Here is a 23148-nt window from a genome sequence, read left to right as displayed (position 1 = left end):
CCCCCCCCCCCCCAGTTTTATGCGTCCAGATTACTCTGAGTATGATTCCAGCTTCTCCTCACTTTCTGTTGTAATAATATGTCTCTTTCCCTACTAGCATGATTCCCTGGAGGTCAGTACCATCTGTCACTCCCTTCGGTTGCTCCGGTGTCAGTACAGAATGTCTCAAACACAGTAGCACGCAGGGAATGTTTGTCTGAATGAAGGAATGAATGAGATTCCTGTTTGTTGGCTTTTTTCCCCTAAGCTCACATTGCTGGTTTTAGTCTTCCACAGGGGGTCCCCTCCTGCTTTCAGTAAATAATTAGAAACATTTGCAAAACATTAAGAATCATTTATTCCATAAAGGTATACTTAATCACAGGACTATAAACTTGAAGCTATTTTATACCTTTGACTCCATTTAAATTTTCTTCTTGGTCCCAGTTTCCTATGCACCTTGGAGAATGTGCTATGTTTGGTATCCTAGAGTTGCTAAGGCTATTTTCCATGATATGCTATTGACATGTGATAACAAATTCTTCAAAATATAGATTATATAATACAAACTATTTGATATTAAATACAAATATCCTTGGTGTTTGCTTCTCAATATTGAACATGTTCGGAACTAATATACAATTTATTTTTTTAAAGACTCTTTTTCTTTTTTTTAAGATTTTTTTCATTCACCAGAGGCAGAGGGAGAAGCAGAAACAGGCTCCCCACGGAGTAGGGAGCCTGATGCAGGATTTGACCCCAGGACCCTGGGATCTTGACCTGAGCCAAAGGCAGAAGCTTAACTGACTGAGCCACCCAGGCACCCCAATATACAACTTATTTTGAACCTTTTTAACTGCTGCTAATTTGTTGTCTAGAATTGCTTTGGGCCTTAGCAAAACAGGATGTTGTATTTGTAGTTTGTTTACTGGCTAATGTCCCTTCATAAACTAGGTATTTAATTAGTAAATTTCAGGAAGTGGTTTTCTCATCTATAAATTCTCAGCTGTAAAAATTTCCATATTATGTCCTATTTTTGTCTTCCTTATGTACATTTCTCCAGGATGACATATTTTTAATTTTACAGACAGTAGCTCTTGATGGAACATTATTTTTAAAATCTGGGGTGATCTCTGGAGGATCAAGTGACTTAAGATACAAGGCTAGATGCTGGGATGAGAAGGAGATAAAGAACTTAAGAGACAGAAGAGCCCAGCTGATCCAGGAATTAAAGGTAAGCCCATGCTGTAAAAGTCGTGGAACACTAAGTAGAATAATTGTGTTTTTAAACTAATTTTTATGGTAATAAAGGTACCATGCCTATACTTTAAAAAAATTCAAGTAAAGCAAAATAGAATAAAGTTAAAACAAAAATCTTTCTCTTACCTATCCTCACATCTCAGTCTTATTTGCTAAACACAGTTTGATATATAGCCTCTGGAAATTTCCTCTGTATATGCAAGTATATGTATTATTTTTCCTGTTTGTTTTCTAACGGGCTTTTGCTACAAATAGTGTTTGCAACAAGCTTTTTCATTTAACATTATAACACGGACATGTTTTTATCTTAGCATACAGAGAACCACTTATTTTTACCGAATCCTGCCTGGTATTTCATTGTATAGGTTGTGTTTACTTAACCAGTCTCTAATAATGGACATTTTGGGTTTTGCTGTTACAAATGAGGCATCATTAAACATTCTTTAGAGAAGGAGAATATATAGTACCTAGGAGTGTAAATTCTGTAGCCACGCTGCCTGAGTTTCAATTCTGGTTCTGCTACTTACTAGCAATAGGACCTTGGGCAAGTTACCTAATCTCTTTGTACCCCCAAGTTTCCCACCTGTAAAATGGGTTTAATAAAAGTACCTTCCTTTAAGGGTTATTTTAAGGATTAGATTATATAATCCAGTTAAAATACTTAAAACAGTTACTGGCATGTGTGAGTACTATATAAATGTTTGTTATTATTATTTAAAATGTCTTTATTTGTATAAATATATCTCTAAGATGAATTCCTATATGTGGAATTTCTGGGTCTAAGGATATATATATTTAAACTATCGATAGGTGTTACTAAGTTCCCATCAAAAGAACACCTGTAGTAGTATATGTCCCTGGATTGCAACATGAAATATTAACAGATATGTCCATCTTTGCTAATCCGATTGGTAAAAAATACATATATATGATCCAACTGTTTGAGTATACGTTTCTTAAATTATACCTGAGGTTGAGCATTTCTCCTTATTTTATTGGTTCTTTGTAATTTTCACACTGCTTATTTATCTCCTGAGCACATTTTTCTATTAGGTTGCTTATTATTTTATTACCTGCTCTAAGAATTATTTGTATAATGAGTAAATTAGTTCTTAGTCATATATGTTGTAAATATATTGTTTGACTTTTCTTTGGGTTAATTGAGGTATAATTTATATACAATAAACGCCACCCATTTTTAGCATGCGATTCAGTAAGTTTGGACAAATGTTTGTAGTCATGTAATTGCCCCCACAATCACAGGACTTTTCCATCACGCCCCAGTTTCTTTGTAGCCAGCATCCTCTCTGGCCCCTGGACTGAGAGTGGGGATAACAATAACACCTCTTTCATAGCGCTGTTGAAAGGGTTAAGCAGGTTAATAAAGGCAAACTTGATAGAACACTGGTAAGTGCTCCATAAATGTGAGATATTAGACTATCCATGAAAAACTTTAAAAACTGATTATATGCTTGTCCATAATGGAAACCTCAGTAGCTTTGTGAAAGGTCATCTTGATTATAATTTAATGAAGTTAGAAGTAGAGACTAAAAAATTTTTGTTTGCATAGAAATTAAGAAATGCCCTTGTAGATGGTTTGGGGGTCAAAGAAGTAATCAAAAGGCACATTACAAAATATCTCGAAAGTGGTAAATGGGAAGTCTTTGAGACATATATAAACTGCATCAAAAGGGAATACCTTCATTATTAAAAAGGATGAGATATCAGGACATTTATTACTTTAAGAAACTAGAACAACAACAACCACAAAATAATCAACAAAAACTTATAATGGAATTTTTAAAGCTGAAATTGGAGAACAAACCAAAATAGGAAAGGGACCAGTGAATCTAAAAGCTGTTCTTTTGAAAGACTGATAATAATAAACTTTTTGCAACTCTAATAAAGGGAGGAAAAGTTAGAAGCAAAAATAGACTGGGAATGAAAAAATTAAAATAATTTAAAGAGAATTTATAAGCAAATAACTATATAATAAAACGATTAAAAATCTGAAAGAAATGGAAGAGTTTCAAATATATATAATTAAAAATAAAAATAAATACATAAATAAAGATTGACCAAAAAGAAGTGGGACATTTGAAGTTAGTCAATGGCAGGCAGTGGTGTAGTCTGCTGGCCCAGTCCCTATTCACAACATCTTCTTTTCTTTCTGGGCTTTACTAAAGAATCATAAAAACAAACAAACAAACAAACAAACAAAAAAAAACCAACTTGATTTCCCAAGTTTCATTGTAGCTACCAGTGGTCATATGACAGTTTTAGAGCTATAAATGAAAGTATAGATATTATCTGCTGCATTTTCTTCTTCTTTATTGGAATGCAGTCAGGAGGCCTGGAGATGCAGCAGCCATCTTATATCAAGAGACAGCGAGCATGAGGATAAGACCATTGTTCTGAGAAGCTAAAAGCTCGATGCCATTGTTGAGGAACTGCATTACCCTAGACAGCTTTTGTGTGAGAATAATAAACCCACATTTTTTTTTTTTAAGCCACTGTTAGTTGAGTGACCCACCATTGAAAAAACACATCAGGAACCTAAAATAGCAGCTATGGAAAACAGTATTGTGGTGACTCAAAAAATTCAAAATAAAGTTACTGAGTGATCCAGTAATTCCACTTCCGGGTATATGCTCCAAGGAATTTAGAGCAGGGTGAAGAAGAGATAGGCATACACCTACGGTCGTAAGAGCATTATTCACAATAGACAAAAAGTAGAAGCAACCCAAGGGTGCATTAGTGGACGAGCAGACAAATGTGTTCTGTACGTACAATGAAATATTCAGCCTTAAAAATGTAGAACATACGAACACGTGCTCCATGATGGATGGACGTTATGCTACGTGAGATCAGCCTGTCACAACAAGACAAGTACGGTATGATTCTACTTACGTGAGGTCTTTAGGGTCATCAGATTCGTGGAGACAGAAAGTAGAAAGGTGGGTGCCGGGGGCTGAGGGGAGAGGAGAATGGAGAGTTGTTCAGTGGGCACAGGGTTTCAGTTTTGCAAGATGCAAAGACTTGTGGAGACGGGCTGCACAGCAGAAGTGATGCACTTAAACCCTACAGAGCTGTACACTTTAAATGGTAAAGATGCCAAACTTTATTTTGTATGTATTTTACTACAATTCAAACAAAGATTCTGGTGCCTCATGGGTTTATAGCTGAGTTCTAATACAATTCTAATCTTAATTAAGCCAGTCTAGAAAAAAATGGAAACTTGCCAGTTTATTTTATAAAGTTAGTATAACTTTAATTTCAAATATTAGAAAGATCCTACAAAAATATAGAACGGGAGAATGACTTTCCCTGTGAGTATAAGTGCATAATTCCTGAATTAAATACCAGTATAGAGAATTCAGCAATGTAGTAAAAGAAAAATGCATCTGCCTGAGTAGGATTTATTCTAAGAAAATAAGAGTGTTCTAATATTAAGTGATCAGTCAACATAGCCAATAATTTGGCTTTTACCAAAAACCAACAGGTGTAATTGCTTAAATGGTGAAATAGTAGAACTATTTTATTTGTTTGTTTGTTTTAAAGATTTATTTATTTGAGAGAGAGAGCGTGGGGGTGGGGGAAGTGCAGAGGGAGAGAGAATCTCAAACAGACTCTCCCCTAAGCACAGCCTGATTCAGGGCTCCAACCCATGATCCTGAGATCATGACCTGAGCCAGAATCATGAGTTGGCACTTAACTGACTGAGCTACCCAGGTGACCCAACATTAAAACCATTTTATTTGCAATCAGGAAGTAGACAGAGATATCTGCTGTCATCATTATTAATGAATGTTGTCTTGGAAGTTATAGTAAATACAGTTAGGCACAAATTAAATAATTTGTATTAATCTTTGAAAAGAGAAAAACTAACTTTTTGCTGATAATAAGATTATAGTTTTAAAACTACTAGATTAATAAGCTAATGTGAGGGCTACATAAATAAAATTCTGTAAAATTTTTCTCTATACTATAAAAAGCATCTAAAAGTAGAAAATATCCTCATAGAAATGAACGTAAATCTAAAGGCACAGTAACTATTTTTAAAAAACTAAATCTTAATGAAAAACATAAAACAACAAAGAGGAAAGACATACTACATTCTTGGGTTAGAAGTCCTCCAATTAATATATTACTGAATGCAATTTTAATTAAAATATTACTGAGGATTTTTTAGTTTGAGAAAATGATATTCTAATTCTTACAGATGAAGAATTCCTTGAAGTAGAAAAAAATCATGTGACAAAAGAGGGAGATAGAACTTGTCTTACCAGCATACAGAATTCTATCAGAAGCCATTGCAATCAAGCTGATATAGTATTGGAGTAAGAGTGGACAGATTAATGAAACAGGATAGGAATTCCAGAAACAGAGCCCAGTATAATTGACAATTTAGTATACAATAGACAATGTTTTGGTTTGTGGGAAAAGGATAGGTTATTTAGTAAATGGCATTTGCACCTCTAAAGAAAGTAATGTTATGCCCCATATTTTAACAAAAATAAATTCCAAATAGATTAAAAACCTGAATGTAAAAAAATTTTTAAGTGAGGATAAAAGTCATTATATACATTTTTTAAAGTTTAAAATGAAGACTAGTTTCTGTCTATCAAAGATTTCTTTACAAGTTGACATGAAAATGGCTATGAGAGAACATCTGGGGAAAGGATAAGATTAGACAGTTTGCAGAAAGAAGTCCATTGGCCAATCAACATGAAAAAATACTCAATACAGAGTATGGTACCCAAGGGAATACAAAATTAAATTCACATTGCTCCACACCTATCCATAAGGCTTGGAAAAAATATATAAATGCTGGAGGAGATGTAACGAAACATGTACTCATACATTATTTATAGAAACGTGACTTGTTATGGCCTTTGGGAAAGCAGTGGGTAGCAGCTATTAGACACAGGAATACCTTTGACCCATTGATCTCACCCTGGGGAATCTACTGCATGGAAATAAAAACATACAAGCATGTTGTTGCCCCCCTGTTTGTAATGGCAGAAACCTGGAGACAAAGTGAAGGCCCATCATTAAGAGAACAGTTGAATAATTCTGGTACAGTTACATGCTGGAATAATATGCAGCCATTCAAGGAATCAGTTTAGAGCTTTGTCAATTGACTTTTGTGAGTAACTGAATGAGAAAAACAGGGAGAAAAGCACATTCAATAGGATTCTACATTTGTAAAACACAAGTGAAAAAAACCATATATAGGTGACTGGGTGCACATGTGTTATGTACAGACTAGGAGTAAAAATACAGAAGAACATACACACACTAGGGAGTTAATGTGGTTGAGTAATGGGGTGGGTGAAGGAGGAAGGGAGTGTACTAAAAGCAAGGCTGAGCCCATTTATGTCACTTGTGTGCCTTGGGTGGAACACACACGTCCCATTCCTCATTTTTCACTCCTGTTTCCTATGAGGAAGTGTATTAGTCTTTGATGGTGTAGGGCATTGTGGTCCCTCCAGACGGCTTGTGTACTTAATTGCCAGTCTCTTATCAAAAGGGGGAAGACAGGTGTGGGTGACTTACGACACATGAAAGCACTTTAAAAAGTTAAAGTGGGGGCGCCTGGGTGGCACAGTGGTTGAGCGTCTGCCTTTGGCTCAGGGCGTGATCCCGGCGATCTGGGATTGAGCCCCACATCAGGCTCTTCTGCTATGAGCCTGCTTCTTCCTCTCCCACTCCCCCTGCTTGTGTTCCCTCTCTCGCTGGCTGTCTCTATCTCTATCGAATAAATAAATAAAATCTTTAAAAAAAAAAAAAAGTTAAAGTGCCCTTCTGTTGTAAAATGTTCTTTTTCTCTCCGTTTTTAGGATTTAATGAAGATACTTCGCAAGGAAGCAGATTTGAAACAAATACAGACTCTAGTACAAGGAACTCATACACGACTCAAATATTCACAAAGTGAACTAGAGATGATTAAAAAGAAGCACCTTCCTGCTTTTTACCGGGTAATACGGGCTTACAGAAAACTTGGTGGAGATAAGAACCAGGACAGAGAATTTCAGGAATTACATTTACATAGCATCATGTAATTTTTACACATTACCCCATGATAGAGATTATATTCTAGTTTATTTTTATGGTTGTTAATCTTGACATACAACCGTGCCTCCATTTACCTTATTTCAGGGATTCCCCCCCCCTTTTTTTTTAAAGATTTTATTTATTCATTTGAGAGAGAGCACAAGTGGAGGGGAGGCAGAGGGGAGCAGCAGAGGGAGAGGGAGAAGCAGACTCCCTGCTGTCCAGGGTGCCCCCATGCTAGGCTCCATCCCAGGACCCTGGGATCATGACCTGAGCCAAAGGTAGACACTTGACCATCTGAACCACCCAGGTGCCCCGTGGGATACCCATTTTATTCTAAAAGATACCTTCACATATGTTTGCTTCACTGTGTAAGGGTAAAATAGCCATGTTAAAAAGAAATCTTTCTCTTTTGTAATTAGGAACAATCTCAGCTACAAAGTGAACTACTAAATATTGAGTCTCAGTGTACTATGTTGAGTGAAGGAATCAAAGAACGGCAACAAAGAATTGAAGAATTTCAAGAAAAGATAGATAAGGTCATGAATGGTGTATTTGTTACTGATTGACATGTAAAATATCGTTCTAGACCAGATACCCGATATAGGCCTTCTTGAATATACACTAAAGCAGTTTGTTAGGTACTTAGTTTTTTGTTCACCAAATGAGTTTCTTTGTGTCTTTGGAGAACCACTGTTGCCCCTCTCAAGAGATAATGACCAGTGCATAGTTACGCTCTTCTGCTCTCCAGCATCTCCTTCCCCATTGTAAAAATTACAGCCTCTTTCTTCTCCCACTGTCCTTAACACCAGAAAGAAAGAACCTTTCTTTCAGATTATCTTCTAAAGTTACTCATTCCCTCAGTAATTATTTCTTGAACATTTATTATATTTACCAGGCACAGTGCTTGGCTCTGAGGCAACAAAGATTTGGTCATCTAGCCTCTGCTTATAAAATGACCGGAACTTTCTGGCTTGATTCATTCTTCTGTTGATCCTCTCTAATCCTTAGAAAGTTGTCTGCTCCACCATCACTTAAGAGCTTCCACCCGTTGCTTTAGTTCTGCCTTGTCTCACAGGATTTGAAACCACACTTCTGTTGCTCCTTAATTATCTCTTTTCCAGGTTAAGTACCCCTAACGCTTTAATCATGGATTTAAGACCAGCTCTGGCAACCGTTGTCTGGGTGCTCTGTTGTTTGTCAATGCCCAGAACGAAGTTGAATGTCAAAATTCTGTCTGATCAGAGTACGTGGGACTCAACACATAGAACTACAACTTTCCACAGTTCGGGTTATCTAGTTATGTAAATTGTAACTTACCACTGCATCAGTCATGTCCCATTCATATTTAATTTATATTCAAATAAAATCTGAACGTTTTTAACATGTCCTGCTGTTTAAAACAGCTCCCTCTTATCCTGTAATTATATGTAAATGCAGGGCTTTAAAACTACTGAGGTTCAATGTTGTTTTGTTGGATTTGGCTCATTCTAATTCTTCCAAATCTTTCTGAGTCTTAATTCTATGCTCCAGTCCTTTTGTCTTCTATTGCTTGAGACTCTGGTATCACTCCTACCTAAAGAATATTTTATTTATTTATGTAGAATGTTATATTCTGTTGTGGCTAATGTAAAGGACATAGTTCTAATTTTGTTTCCAACACTTCATAAAGCCAAAAGAGTTAATAAAGCCAATTATGAGCTTTCTTATTTAGTTTTTAGAGTAAGAAATTTGAAAATAGAGTGTGTAGTTTGAAGAATTAGAGAAAAAAAATACTGGTTCCTCAGAGTACGATAATGCTTTTTGGATTAGTTTTTGGACTAATACAGGAAATTCTTGGTGGGAAGAATTTAGGTTTAAGCATTGTCTGTATACTTTCTTAAGATTAATTATTAAACCAGTTGTTTTGAAATAATTTAAAAGGTGGAAGATGAGATTTTTCAACATTTCTGTGAAGAAATTGGTGTGGAAAATATTCGTGAATTTGAGAAGAAACATGTTAAACAGCAACAAGAAATTGATCAGAAAAGGTATTTTTATTAGAAGATGTTAGTAATTTACACATATATGAATGTAACTATTATTTCTTTTTTTTTTTTTTAGAGATTTGTTTATCCATTTTAGAGAGTGGGGGAGGGGCAGAGGGAGAGAATCTTCAAGCAGACTCCCTGCTGAGTGCAGAGCCCAGTGCAGCATGCCTTCTCATGATCCCTGAGATCATGACCTGAGCCAAAACCAAGAGCTGGATGGTTAACCAGCTGAGCCACCCAGGCTCCCCTGTAATTGTTATTTCTTAATTTAAGGGAATTGTGCCTGAGTGAGTCTTTATTTCAGTTCATCAAGAAATAGCTAGTAAACATTTATATTCTTATAAAGAGATACAATTCTTTTATTCCATAATTTTTTAAAGAGAAAAAGTATAAATATACAAAATAAGAGAATGAGGACATAATTATACACATAACAGTTATCTAAAAAAGAGTAAAACAATAATTTGATTATTTCTCTGTAAATATCCATGTATGTGGGTAAAATTGATAATCTTCAGGAAGTAACATATTCCCAAGAAGAGAAATGTAAGGAGGCCAGTTACCATAGGAAAAGAACATAAAAAAGCCTCCTGCCCAACACTCTCTTCCCCAGATTCACCAGGCACATATGGTTTCACAAATGAATCATCCCAGTAAACTTTAAAGGCACAAGTAACTTCAACATTTAACATTTAAACAAATGTTCAATATTTGTAGTATAGAAGAGGAAGAAATATCTTTTTATGAAATGAACAATAATATTTAATAATACTGGTACAGAAATCCAAAAAAAGGTATGTACACATTCCGTAAGAAACTCTGAATCATTCCTACCTATAAATAGCCAAATAAAATAATGTTACTTAGAAACAAGCAGTGCAACAACACAACAAAACAATACACCATTATCTAGTGTAGACTTCGTTCCAGAAATAAAAGGGTGGTTCAGTAACAGGAATCTTTGCTGTAATTTGCCATATTAATGGTCACAGAAGAAAAAAATCACACAGTCAACTCTAGAGAAGATGAAGAAGGCACTTGACAGAATTCAGCATCCATTCTTGATTTTAAAATCCTAAACTGTGAGTGACTATCTGTGATAAAAGAAAATACACCTTATTCTTTTTAAAAATTTTTTATTTAAATTCATTTAGCCAACATAGAGTACATCATTAGTTTTAGATAAAATACACCTTATTCTAAATCAGCATCATGTTTTCATGGAGTAACACTAGAATCTTCCTAGTAAAGTTAGAAATGAGAAGAATATTCGGTATCACCACCATTACCTAACTCTCTTCTGGAAATCCTAGTCCATGGAGTTAGAGAAGAAATATAAATAAGGTATAAACATTTGCAAATGAGGAAATAAAATTTCCACTATTTGAGGGGTTATATGATATATATCTAGAAATTCCTAGAAAACAAATTAGAAACTGAAATTCCTAGAAAACTGTTAGAAACAAAAAAGAATTCAGTAATGTGGCTGGATACAAATATTAATATGAAAACTTTAAAAATTGTTATAAAAGTTAATTGAAAAATTTTTAGACTTTCTATATAGAAACTACCAGCGAGACAATATGTAGGGAGAAAATATCTCAATTATTAAGAGATGAAAAAGGTAAAATACTTAGTACTTAGGAATAAACTTACTAAATGTGAAAGTGTATAAAGAAACTTTCAGGAGTGCCCAGCTGGCTCAGTTGGTGAAGCATGAGATGTTTGATCTCGGGGTTGTGAATTCGAGCCCCACATTGGGGATAGAGTTTACTTAATAAAAAAATTGTATAATATTTTAAACAAGATAGATAATAACCTTGAACAAAAAGAAAAGGCGTACTAGTTTTTTCATAGGAAGACTCAATATTATAAAGAAGTTGGTTTTCCCTAATTTAATCTCTTATTTACATATCATCTCAATACATGTATGAGGAATTTTTTAACTAGATAAGCTGATTCTAGAGTTCACATTCAGAACTAGCTAAGAAAAAGGTAATGAGAAAGGACTAGAACTCCCGGATTTTAATACATGTATAAAGTTGGTTAATTAAAATCTTAAGGTGCTTGCTCACACATGGAGTCCAGAAATATACTTAGATCTATAAGAGAAATTCAAGTTAATATAAAGCTGGCATCTCATATCAGTGGAGGAAAAAATATACCTCTCAGTAAATCATGTTGGGACACATGTGTTTACAACCTGGAAAAAAACCTACTTGGATCCATGTCTCATTCCTTAGACTCAGATTAATGCCAGCTGAATTGAAGATTTCAATAAATAAAATGAAGGCATAAGAATACTTGAATCACTCATGAGAGAATTTTTAAAATGTTTTTTATTATATTATGTTAGTCACCATACAGTACATCCCTGGTTTCTGATGCAAAGTTCGATGATTCATTAGTTGCGTATAACACCCAGTGCACCATGCAATATGTGCCCTCCTTACTACCCATCACCGGTCTATCTCATTCCCCCACCCCCTCCCCTCTGAAGTCCTCAGTTTGTTTCTCAGAGTCCATAGTCTCTCATGCTTCATTCCCCCTTCAGATTACTCCCCCTTTCTTTATCCCTTTCTTCCCCTACTGATCTTCTTAGTTCTTATGTTCCATAGATGAGAGAAATCATATGATAATTGTCTTTCTCTGCTTGACTTATTTCACTTAGCATTATCTCCTCCAGTGCCGTCCATGTGGCAGCAAATGTTGAGAACTCGTTCTTTCTGATAGCTGAGTAATATTCCATTGTATATATGGACCACAGCTTCTTAATCCAGTCATCTGTTGAAGGGCATCTCGGTTCCTTCCATGATTTAGCTATTGTGGACAATGCTTCTATGAACATTGGGGTGCATATGGCCCTTCTCTTCACTACGTCTGTATCTTTGGGGTAAATACCCAGTATTGCAATGGCTGGGTCATAGGGTAGCTCAATTTTTAACTTTTTAAGGGACCTCCACACTGTTTTCCAGAGTGGCTGCACCAACCTGCATTCCCACCAACAATGTAGGAGGGATCCCCTTTCTCCACATCCTCTCCAACAATTGTTGTTTCTTGCCTTGTCTATTTTTGCCATTCTAACTGGCGTAAGGTGGTATCTCAGTGTGGTTTTGATTTGAATTTCCTTGATGGCTAATGATTTTGAACATTTTTTCATGTGTCTGTTAGCCATTTGTATGTCTTCATTGGAAAAGTGTCTGTTCATATCTTCTGCCCATTTTATGATTTGTTTATTTGTTTCTCACGTATTGAGTTTGAGAACTTCTTTGTAGATCTTGGATACCTGTCTTTTCTCTGTAGTATCATTTGCAAATGTAGTATTGAAAGCGGCCAGGGCAAAGAAATTTCTCACGTACCAAGGCAAAAGCATCAGAATTACGTCAGACCTGTCTACACAGACCTGGAATGAGAGAAAGGGTTGGGGGAGCATATTTAAAGCTCTTTCAGAGAAAAACATGCAGCCAAGGATCCTTTATCCAGCAAGGCTGTCATTCAGAATTGATGGAGAAATAAAGACATTTCAGAATCGCCAGTCACTAACCAATTTTGTAACCACGAAACCAGCCCTACAGGAGATATTACGGGGGGTTCTATAAAAGTAAAAAGGCCCCAAGAGTGATACAGAACAGAAAGTCACAGCCAATACAAACAAAGACTTTACTGGCAACATGGCAACATTAAAATCATATCTCTCAGTAATCAGTCTTAATGTAAATGGTTTGAACCATCCCATAAAACGCCACAGGGTTGCAGATTGGATAAAAAGAAATGACCCATCCATTTGCTGTCTACAAGAGACTCATTTCGAACCCAAAGATGCATTCAGACTGAGAGTAAGGGGATGGAGTACCATCTTTCACGCAAATGGACCTCAAAAGAAAGCTGGGGTAGCAATTCTCATATCAGATAAATTGGATTTTAAACTACAGACTATAGTTAGAGATGCAGAAGGGCACTATATTATTCTTAAGGGAAGTATTCAACAAGTGGATATGACAATTATAAATATATATGCCCCCAACAGGGGAGCAGCAAGATACACAAGCCAACTCTTAACCAGAATAAAGAGACATATAAATAAAAATACATTAATAGTAGGGGACCTCAACACTCCACTCTCAGAAATAGACAGAACACCCTGGCAAAAACTAAGCAAAGAATCAAAGGCTTTGAATGCCATACTCGACGAGTTGGACCTCATAGATATATATAGAACACTACACCCCAGAACCAAAGAATACTCATTCTATTCTAATGCCCATGGAACATTCTCAAGAATAGACCATGTTCTGGGACACAAAACAGGTCTCAACCGATACCAAAAGATTGAAATTATCCCCTGCATATTCTCAGACCACAACGCTCTGAAATTGGAACTCAACCACAAGGAAAAATTTGGAAGAAACTCAAACACTTGGAGACTAAGAACCATCCTGCTCAGGAATGACTCGATAAACCAGGAAATCAAAAATCAAATTAAACAATTTATGGAGACCAATGAGAATGAAAATACAACAGTCCAAAACCTATGGGATACTGCAAAGGCAGTCCTAAGGGGGAAATACATAGCCATCCAAGCCTCACTCAAAAGAATAGAAAAATCTAAAATGCAGTTTTTATATTCTCACCTCAAGAAGCTGGAACAGCAACAGAGGGACAGGCCTAATCCACGCACGAGGAAGCAGTTGACCAAAATTAGAGCTGAAATCAATCAAGCAGAAACCAGAAGTACAGTAGAGCAGATCAACAGGACTAGAAGCTGGTTCTTTGAGAGAATCAATAAAATTGACAGACCACTGGCAAGACTTATCCAAAAGAAAAGAGAAAGGACCCAGATTATTAAAATTATGAATGAAAAAGGAGAGGTCACGACGAACACCATTGAAATTGGAAGGATTATTAGAAATTTTTATCAAAAGCTATATGCCAATAAACTAAGCAATCTGGAAGAGATGGAATCCTTCCTGGAAACCTATAAACTACCAAGATTGAAACCGGAAGAAATTGATTCCTTAAACAGGCCAATTAATTATGAAGAAATTGAGTCAGTGATAAACAACCTTCCAAATAACAAAACTCCAGGCCCGGACGGTTTTCCTGGGGAATTCTACCAAACATTCAAAGAAGAAATAATACCTATTCTCCTAAAGCTATTTCAAAAAATAGAAACAGAAGGAAAGCTACCAAACTCATTCTATGAGGCCAATATTACCTTGATCCCCAAACCAGGCAAAGACCCCCTCAAAAAGGAGAATTACAGACCGATTTCCCTAATGAATATGGACGCCAAAATCCTCAACAAGATACTTGCTAATAGAATCCAACAGTACATTAAAAGGATTATCCATCACGATCAAGTGGGATTCATACCTGGGATGCAAGCGTGGTTCAATATTCGCAAATCAATCAGCGTGATACATCATATCAACAAGAAAAGACTCAGGAACCATATGATCCTCTCAATCGATGCCGAAAAAGCATTTGACAAAATACAGCATCCTTTCCTGATTAAAACCCTTCAGAGTGTAGGAATAGAAGGTACATTTCTCAATCTCATAAAAGCCATCTATGAAAAGCCTACTGCAAATATTATTCTCAATGGGGAAAAGCTGGAAGCCTTTCCCTTAAGATCAGGAACATGACAAGGATGCCCACTCTCGCCACTATTATTCAACATAGTACTAGAAGTCCTTGCAACAGCAATCAGACGACAAAAAGGGATCAAAGGTATTCAAATCGGCAAAGAAGAAGTCAAAATGTCTCTCTTCGCAGATGACATGATACTCTATATGGAAAACCCAAAAGAAGCCACTCCCAAACTATTAGAAGTTATAGAGCAATTCAGTAATGTGGCGGGATACAAAATCAATGCTCAGAAATCAGTTGCATTTCTATACACGAATAATGAAACTAAAGAAAGAGAAATTAGGGAATCCATTCCATTTACAATAGCACCAAAAACCATACGTTACCTTGGAATTAATTTAACCAGAGACGTAAAGGATCTATATTCTAGAAACTATAAATCACTCTTGAAAGACATTGAAGAAGACACAAAAAGATGGAAAGATATTCCATGCTCATGGATCGGAAGAATTAACATAGTTAAAATGTCCATGCTACCCAGAGCAATCTACACTTTCAATGCTATCCCGATCAAAATACCGATGACATTTTTCAAAGAACTGGAACAAATAGTCCTTAAATTTGTATGGAACCAGAAAAGGCCCCGAATCGCCAAGGAACTGTTGAAAAGGAATAACAAAGCTGGGGGCATCACAATGCCGGATTTTAAGCTGTACTACAAAGCTGTGATCACAAAGACAGCATGGTACTGGCACAAAAACAGACACATAGACCAATGGAACAGAATAGAGAACCCAGAAATGGACCCTCGGCTCTCTGGGCAACTAATCTTTGATAAAGCAGGAAAAAACATCCAGTGGAAAAAAGACAGTCTCTTCAATAAATGGTGCTGGGAAAATTGGACAGCTACATGCAAAAGAATGAAACTTGACCACTCTCTCACACCATACATAAGAGAATTTTTAAAAATAATCTTACAGAAGGTCTTTCAGTATGACATAAATGCTGAAAGCTGTAAAAGAAAAGATAAAATACAAATGTATAGAAATAACATGTTTTGCATAGCAACAGCACCATGAAGAAAAGTGAGACAAATGACATTCTGGGGGAAAATATATGTACATATATGTGTTCAGAGATAATTAAGACTGGTTGCCTCTGAGGAGATTGAGAGGGTGGGATAGAGATACTTTACTTTTTGTGTATTCTTTTTTTTTTTTAAGATTTTATTTATTTATTTGACAGAGAGACAGCCAGAGAGAGAGGGAACACAAGCAGGGGGAGTGCGAGAGGAAGAAACAGGCTCCCAGTGGAGGAGCCTGATGTGGGGCTCGATCCCATAACACCAGGATCACGCCCTGAGCCAAAGGCAGCCGCTTAACGACTGAGCCGCCCAGGCGCCCCGACTTTTTGTGTATTCTTAACATCTTTTTAACTTTGTACCACATCCATGTATTATCTATTTGAATATAATTGCATTGGCATTATGACTATAAATTCTGAATTTAAGGGTACAACAGCAATGATGACAAGGTTGTATTGTAGGTCAAAGGACAGTCCCTTTGCCCAAGGTATAGTCATTTTGTATTTAAAAGGAGTCAGTCATGCAGGAATAGGAAACAAAGCATTTATGACTGCAGATTATTTAAGATCTAGACTCTACTGTACTTATATGTATCTAGATGATTGGTTTATTTTGTATTAGGCATTTCTCTTTTTTTCAGTTTTATTGAGATGTAATTGACATACATCACTGTTGAAGGTGTACAGCATAAGGGTTTGACTTACATGTATTGTAAATGATTACTGCATAAGTTTAGTTAACATCTATTATCTCATATAGACACAAAAATCAAATATAATTTTTATTCTTATGTTTTTACTTCTATTTCCAATATAGTTAACATACAGTGTTATATTAATTTCAGGTGTACAATATAGTGATTCAACAGTTCCACGTGTTACACCATGCTCATCAAGATAACTATACTCTTAATCCCCTTTACCTCTTTCACACACACACCCCCCCCCACCTCCCCTGTCATAACTATTTGTTCTCTATAGTTAAGAGTCTGTTTTTGGTTTGTCTCTCCTATTTTTCCCCTTTATTCATTTGTTTTGTTTCTTAAGTTCCACAGAGGCGTGAAATCATATGATACTTGTCTTTCTCTGACTGACTTACTTCACTTAGCATAATACTCTCTAGCTCCATCCGTGTTGTTGCAAATGGCAAGATTTCATTCTATTTTATGGCTGAATAGTATTCCATTGTATATATACCACATCTTCTTTATCCATTCATCAATCAGTGGACACTTGGGCTGCTTCCATAGTTGGGCTGTTGTTGGTAATGCTGCTATAAACATAAGAGTGCATGTATCCCTTTGAATTAGTGTTTTTGTATTCTTTGGGTAAATACCCAGTAGTGTGATTACTGGATTATAGGGTAGCTCTATTTTTAACTTTCTGAGGAAGCTCTATTCTGTTTTCCACAGGGGCTGCACCAGTTTGCATTCCCACCAACAGTGCATGAGGGTTCCCCTTTCTCCACATCCTTGCCAACACCTCTTGTTTCTTGTGTTTTGATTTTAGCCATTCTGACAGGTGTGAGGTCATATCTCACTGTGATTTGTATTTGCCTGATGATGAGTGATGCTGAGCATCTCTTCATGTGTCTGTTAGCCATCTGTATGTCTTCTTTGGAGAATTGTCTGTTCATGTCTTCTGCCCAGTTTTTATTTTATTTTTTAAGGTTTTTTATTTATTTGAGAGAGAACATGAGCCAGGGGTGGGGGACAGGGCAGAAGGCAAGGAAGCAGCAGACTCCCCACTGAGCACAGAGCCTGATGCAGGGCTTGATCCCAGGACCCTGAGATCATGACCTGAGCCAAAGGCAGATGCTTGACTGACCGAGCCACCCAGGTGCCTCTGCCCATTTTTAATTGGATTATTTGATTTTGGGGTATTGAGTTGTGTAAGTTCTTTATATATTTTAGATACTACTCTTTATTGGATATGTCATTTGCAAATATCTTCTCCCATCTAGTGGGTTGTCTTTTAGCTTTGTTGATTGTTTCCTTTGCTGTGCAGAGGGTTTTTATTTTGATGTAGTCCTAATAGTTTATTTTTGCTTTTGTCTCCCTTGCCTCACGGGACCTATCTAGGAAAAAGTTGCTATGACCAACATCAGAGACATTACTGCCTGTGCTCTGTTCTAGAATTTTTATGGTTTTAGGTCTCACATTTAGGTCCTTAATTCATTTTGAGTTTCTTCTTTGTGGAGAGTGTCAAAAAAGTGGTCCAATTTTATTCTTTTGCATGTTGTTGTCCAGTTTTCCCAACACCATTTGTTGAAGAGACTGTCTTTTTCCCATTGCATATTCTTTGTTGAAGATTGACCGTATAATTGTGGGTTTATTTCTGGACTTTCTGTTCTGTTCTTTTGATCTGTGTGTCTATTTTTGTGCCAGTACCACACTGTTTTAATTACTACAGCTCTGTAGTATAGTTTGAAGTCTGGAATTGTGATATCTCCAGTTTTCTTTTGCTTTTTCAGGATTGCTTTGGCTTTTAGGGGTCTTTTGTGGTTCCATACAAATTTTAGGATTGTTCTAGTTTTGTGGAAGATGCTATTGGTATTTTGATAGAATTGCATTAAATCTGTAGATGCTTTGGGTAGTATAGACATTTTGACAATATTTATTCTTCCAATCCATGAGCATGGAATGTCTTTCCATCTCTTTGCGTCTTCTTCAGTTTCTTTCATCAGTGTTTTATAGTTTCCAGAGTACAGGTCTTTTCACCTGTTTGGTTAACCTTATTCCTAGGTATTTTATTATTTTTGGTGTAATTGTAAATGGGATTGTTCTCTTAATTTCTCTTTCTGCTGCTTTCATTATTAGTATATAGAAATGCAATGGATTTCTGTAGATTGATTTTGTATCCTGTGACCTTTACTGAATTCATTTATCAGTTTTAGTAGTTTTTTGGTGGTGTCTTCAGGGTTTTCTATAGATAGTATCATGTCATCTGCAAATAGTGAAAGTTTTACTTCTTCATTACCAATTTGGATGCATTTTATGTCTTTTTCTTTTTTTTAATGTCTTTTTCTTGTCTGATTACTGTAGCTAGGACTTCCAGTATCATGTTGAATAAAAGTGGTGAGAGTGAACATCCTTGTTTATTCCTGACCTTAGAGGAAAAGCTCTCAGTTTTCTCCCATTGAGTATAATCTTAGCTGTGGGTTTTTCTTTTTATTTATTTAGAGAAGGAGGGCAGGGGTGCAGGAGCAGAGGGAGAGAGAGACAGAGAATCTCAAGCAGGCTTCATCCCAGCGCAGACCCTGATGTGGGACTTAATCTCACGACCCTGAGATCACAACCTGAGCTGAAATCAAGAGTTGGATGCTCAACTGACTGAGCCACCCAGGAGCCCCAACTGTGGGTTTATAATCAAGTATAATTTTTAAATACAAAATGTAGTATGTGCCTCTTGGAGAACATAGAGAAAACTTTTTTTAAAAATCAGTCATTGTCCCATTGCCCAGAAATAAAAACTATTAATATTTTGGCCCATTTCCTTTTATTTTATTCTGATTCTCTCATGTTCCATTCATTCATTCAACACCTATTTACTGTAAGCCTGCCATGACCCAGGCGCCCTTCTAGGCACTGAGACTGCAACACTGGATAAGGAAGGTCAAGCCCCTGCCTATTCTATGTCCTTTGTATTTCCATGTACATTTTAGGATCAGCTTTTCAATTGCTTTTAAAAGTCTGCTGGGATTTTGATTGGGACTGTGTTGAATCTATAAATCAATTTGGGAAGAATTGACATTTTAACAAAACTAATACACGAACATGGGGTCTGTCTTTTTTATGTAGGTCTTCCTTAATTTCTCTCATTAGTGTTCTTTAGTGTTCAGTGCACAGGTCTTATATTTTGTTCAGTTTATTCTAAGTATCTTATATCTTTATGTTATTATATATAAATAGAATTGTTTTTAATTATCAGTTTCAAATAGATTGTTGCTAGTATATTGAAATAAAATTGGTCTGGTTTTTTAAAAGATTTATTTATTTATTTAGAGAGAATGGGGTGAGAGGCAGAGGGAGAGAGAGAATCTCAAGCAGACTCTCCGCTGAGCACAGAGCATGACCCGGGACTCAGTCTCATGACCCTGAGATCATGACCTGAACTGAAATCAAGAGTCAGATGCTCAGCAAACTGAGCAACCCAGGCTCGCCTAAATAAGATTGGTTTTTATTTTTATTTTTTTAAGATTTTATTTATTTTTTAATATATATAGAGAGAGCACAAGCAAGGGGAGCGGCAGGCAGAGGGAGAGGGAGAAGCAAGCTTCCTGCTGAGCAGGGAGCCCAATGTGGGGCTTGATCCCAGGACCCTGAGATCATGATCTGAGCCAGAGGCAGACGCTTAACACACTGAGCCACCCAGGTACCCAAGATTGGTTGTTTTTTTTTTTTTTTTAAGATTTTATTTATTTACTTGACACAGAGAGACAGCCAGCGAGAGAGGGAACACAAGCAGGGGGAGTGGGAGAGGAAGAAGCAGGCTCATAGCGGAGGAGCCTGATGTGGGGCTCGATCCCATAATGCCGGGATCATGCCCTGAGCCGAAGGCAGACGCTTAATGACTGTGCCACCCAGGCGCCCCCCAAGATTGGTTTTTATAAATTGACCTTGTATCCTGCAATTTTGTTGCACTTATTAGTTCTAGGAGCTTTTTTTTAGACTCCTTCGGATTTCTTACATAGGTGATTGTATTTCAGTGAAGAAAATTTTATTTTTTTCCAGTTAGTGTACCTTTTATTTCTTTTTCTTGTCTTATTTCACTAGCTAGGACCTCCAGTACAATGGCGAATAAATAAACATTGGTAAGGGTGGACATCCTGCCTTGTTCCCAATCTTTGGGGCACAGCAGTCAGTCTCTCACAGTTAAGTATGGTTTTAACTTTAGGGTGCCCTTTAGCAGGTTGAGATAGTTCTTTTTTATTTCTAGTTTGCTGAAATTTTTTATACATGAATATTGAATTCTGTCAAATACTTTTTATGCCGTTTTTTTGAGTGATTGCATGGTTGCAGGTTTTTTTATTAATATGGTAAATTATATTGATTGATGTGAAACCAACTTTATATACCCAGGATAAACCCCACTCAGTCATATTGTATTATCCTTTTCAAATATTTTTGGATTTCACTTGCTAAAATTTCATTAGGGATTTTTGCATCTACGTCCATGAGTGTACTGATGTGTAGTTTTCTTTTCTTGCCATATCTTTATCACGTTTTTGATCAGGGTCATGCCAGACCCATAAAATGATTCAAGAATTGTTGTCTCCTCTTGTGTTTTCTGGAAGGAGTTTTACAGAAATGTATTACTTCTCTCAAAAGTTTGGTAAAATTTGCCAGTGAAGCCAGTGGGGACACCCACCTTTCTTTGTGGGAAGGTTTTTAGTTACAAATTCAATTCCCTTAATAGATAAAGGACTATTCAGGATATCTTTTTCTTGAGTGAGTTTTGGTAGTTTGTGTCTTTCAAGGAATTTATGTATTTCATCCAAGTTGTCAAATTTATTAACAAAGTTTTTAATAATATTTGCTTTTTATCCTTTTTAATGTCTGTAGGATCTATACTGATGTCCTTTTTTTCATTTCTGATTTTGGTGATTTATCTTCTTTGTTTTCTTATTGATGCCTAGCTAGAGGGGTATTCATTTTATTAATTTGTTATTGATCCTTTCTAAGAGCAGCTCTTAGCTTCATTGATTTTCTCTGTGGTTTGTCTGTCTCTGTGTTATTGATCTCTGCTCTTACCTTTATTATTTTCTTCCTTCTACTTATTTTGGTTTAATTCTTTTCTAATATAAGCATTTTAAACTATATATTTCCTTGTAATTACCACTTAAGCAGCATCCCACTACTTCTGGTATGTTGTATTTTCATTCCATTCAAAATATTTTTAAATATTTTGTGATTTCTTTCAGTGACCCATGGGGCATTCAGAAGTGTGTTAATAGATACCTGCTGTCGGATGGAGTACTCTTTGGGTGTCAGTTAAATCCAGTTGGTTGGTATCACTCAAGTCCTCTCTGTGCTTACTGGTCCTCTGCGTAGTTGTTCAGCAAACACTGAGAGGAGCGTTGAAATTTCCAAGTATACTTTTGTATCTGTCAGTTTCTTCTTCCAGTTTTGTCAGTTTTTACTTCATTTATTTTATAGCCTTGTGATTAGGTCCATACATAATTTGGGAACATTGTATCTTTTTGCTGAATTAATCTCTTTATCACTGTGAATTGTCCCCTCTTTATCCTCCTGTCATATTCTTTTTTTCTGAAGTCTACTTTAAACTTTGGTAGATTTTCTTTGTGAAGAATTATGCCTATTACTGTTTATTGAGTTTCTCATAAAAATCCAACTGGAATTCTGATTGAGATTGCATTGGATTTATAGATTTATTTGGGGAGAACGTCTTCAAAATATCAAGTCCTCTAACCTAAGAACATGATATGTCTCTTCATTTACTCCTTTTTTTTTATTCACATAATTTTTTTAAAGATTTTATTTCTTTGTCAGAGAGAGAGAGAGCACAAGCAGGGGGAGCAGCAGGCAGAGGGAGAAGCAGTCTCCTTGCTGAGCAAGGAGCCGATGTGGGGCTCAATCCCAGGACCGTGGGAACATGACCTGAGCCAAAGGCAGATGTTTAACTGACTGAGCCCCCCAGGCATCCCTATGTATTCTAATCATCTATATCCTTTATGAGAATTTTAAAGGTTTTTTTCCATAAAGATCTTGTGTGATCTTGTTACTTCCTAGATATTTTATAGGTTGCTTTTCTCTTATGAGTAGTGTTTATTTTTATATTTTTCTAATTGGTTTCTACTGGTATAGAAAGATGCTATCAAATTTTAGCTTGATCTAACATAAGTTTGCTAAAACCTCCTACTACTTCTAGTAGCTCATCCATTATGTGTCCTGGGATGCCTTTGACATCCGATTGGAGATGTGGAGTAGGCAGTTGAATGTACAAATCAGGAGTTCATGGGAAACATCCTGGTGGAGATACCAATTCTGGGATTGTCTGTATGCAGATGGTACTTACCCATGGGCCTGGGTAAGATCACCAGGAGCCACCAAAGGAGCAGCCAGTGAGGGGACAGGAAAGCCAGAGTGGTACAGTGTTCCGGAGCCAAGTGAAGAAGTGTTTCCCTCGT

At 36.4% G+C, this 23148-nt stretch overlaps 1 protein-coding gene across 2 annotated transcripts in view; it reads left to right on the top strand.

The window, feature by feature from the left end:
* Positions 1-23148, top strand: part of SMC1B (structural maintenance of chromosomes 1B) — a 79544-nt gene that overhangs the window by 38526 nt on the left and 17870 nt on the right. For both annotated transcript variants that reach the window (XM_008702890.2, XM_008702889.2), the window contains exons 12-15: positions 1067-1213; positions 7083-7220; positions 7719-7835; positions 9220-9326. In XM_008702890.2, the coding sequence (XP_008701112.1) occupies positions 1067-1213; positions 7083-7220; positions 7719-7835; positions 9220-9326 (509 nt within the window). The remainder of the gene's footprint in view (positions 1-1066; positions 1214-7082; positions 7221-7718; positions 7836-9219; positions 9327-23148) is intronic.

Source organism: Ursus maritimus, unplaced genomic scaffold (genome assembly GCF_017311325.1).
Source record: "Ursus maritimus isolate PB19 unplaced genomic scaffold, ASM1731132v1 scaffold_21, whole genome shotgun sequence".
NCBI classification, from domain to species: Eukaryota; Metazoa; Chordata; class Mammalia; order Carnivora; family Ursidae; genus Ursus; species Ursus maritimus.
Note: the sequence above shows the minus strand (reverse complement) of the source record. Positions and strands in the feature narration are given on the sequence as shown.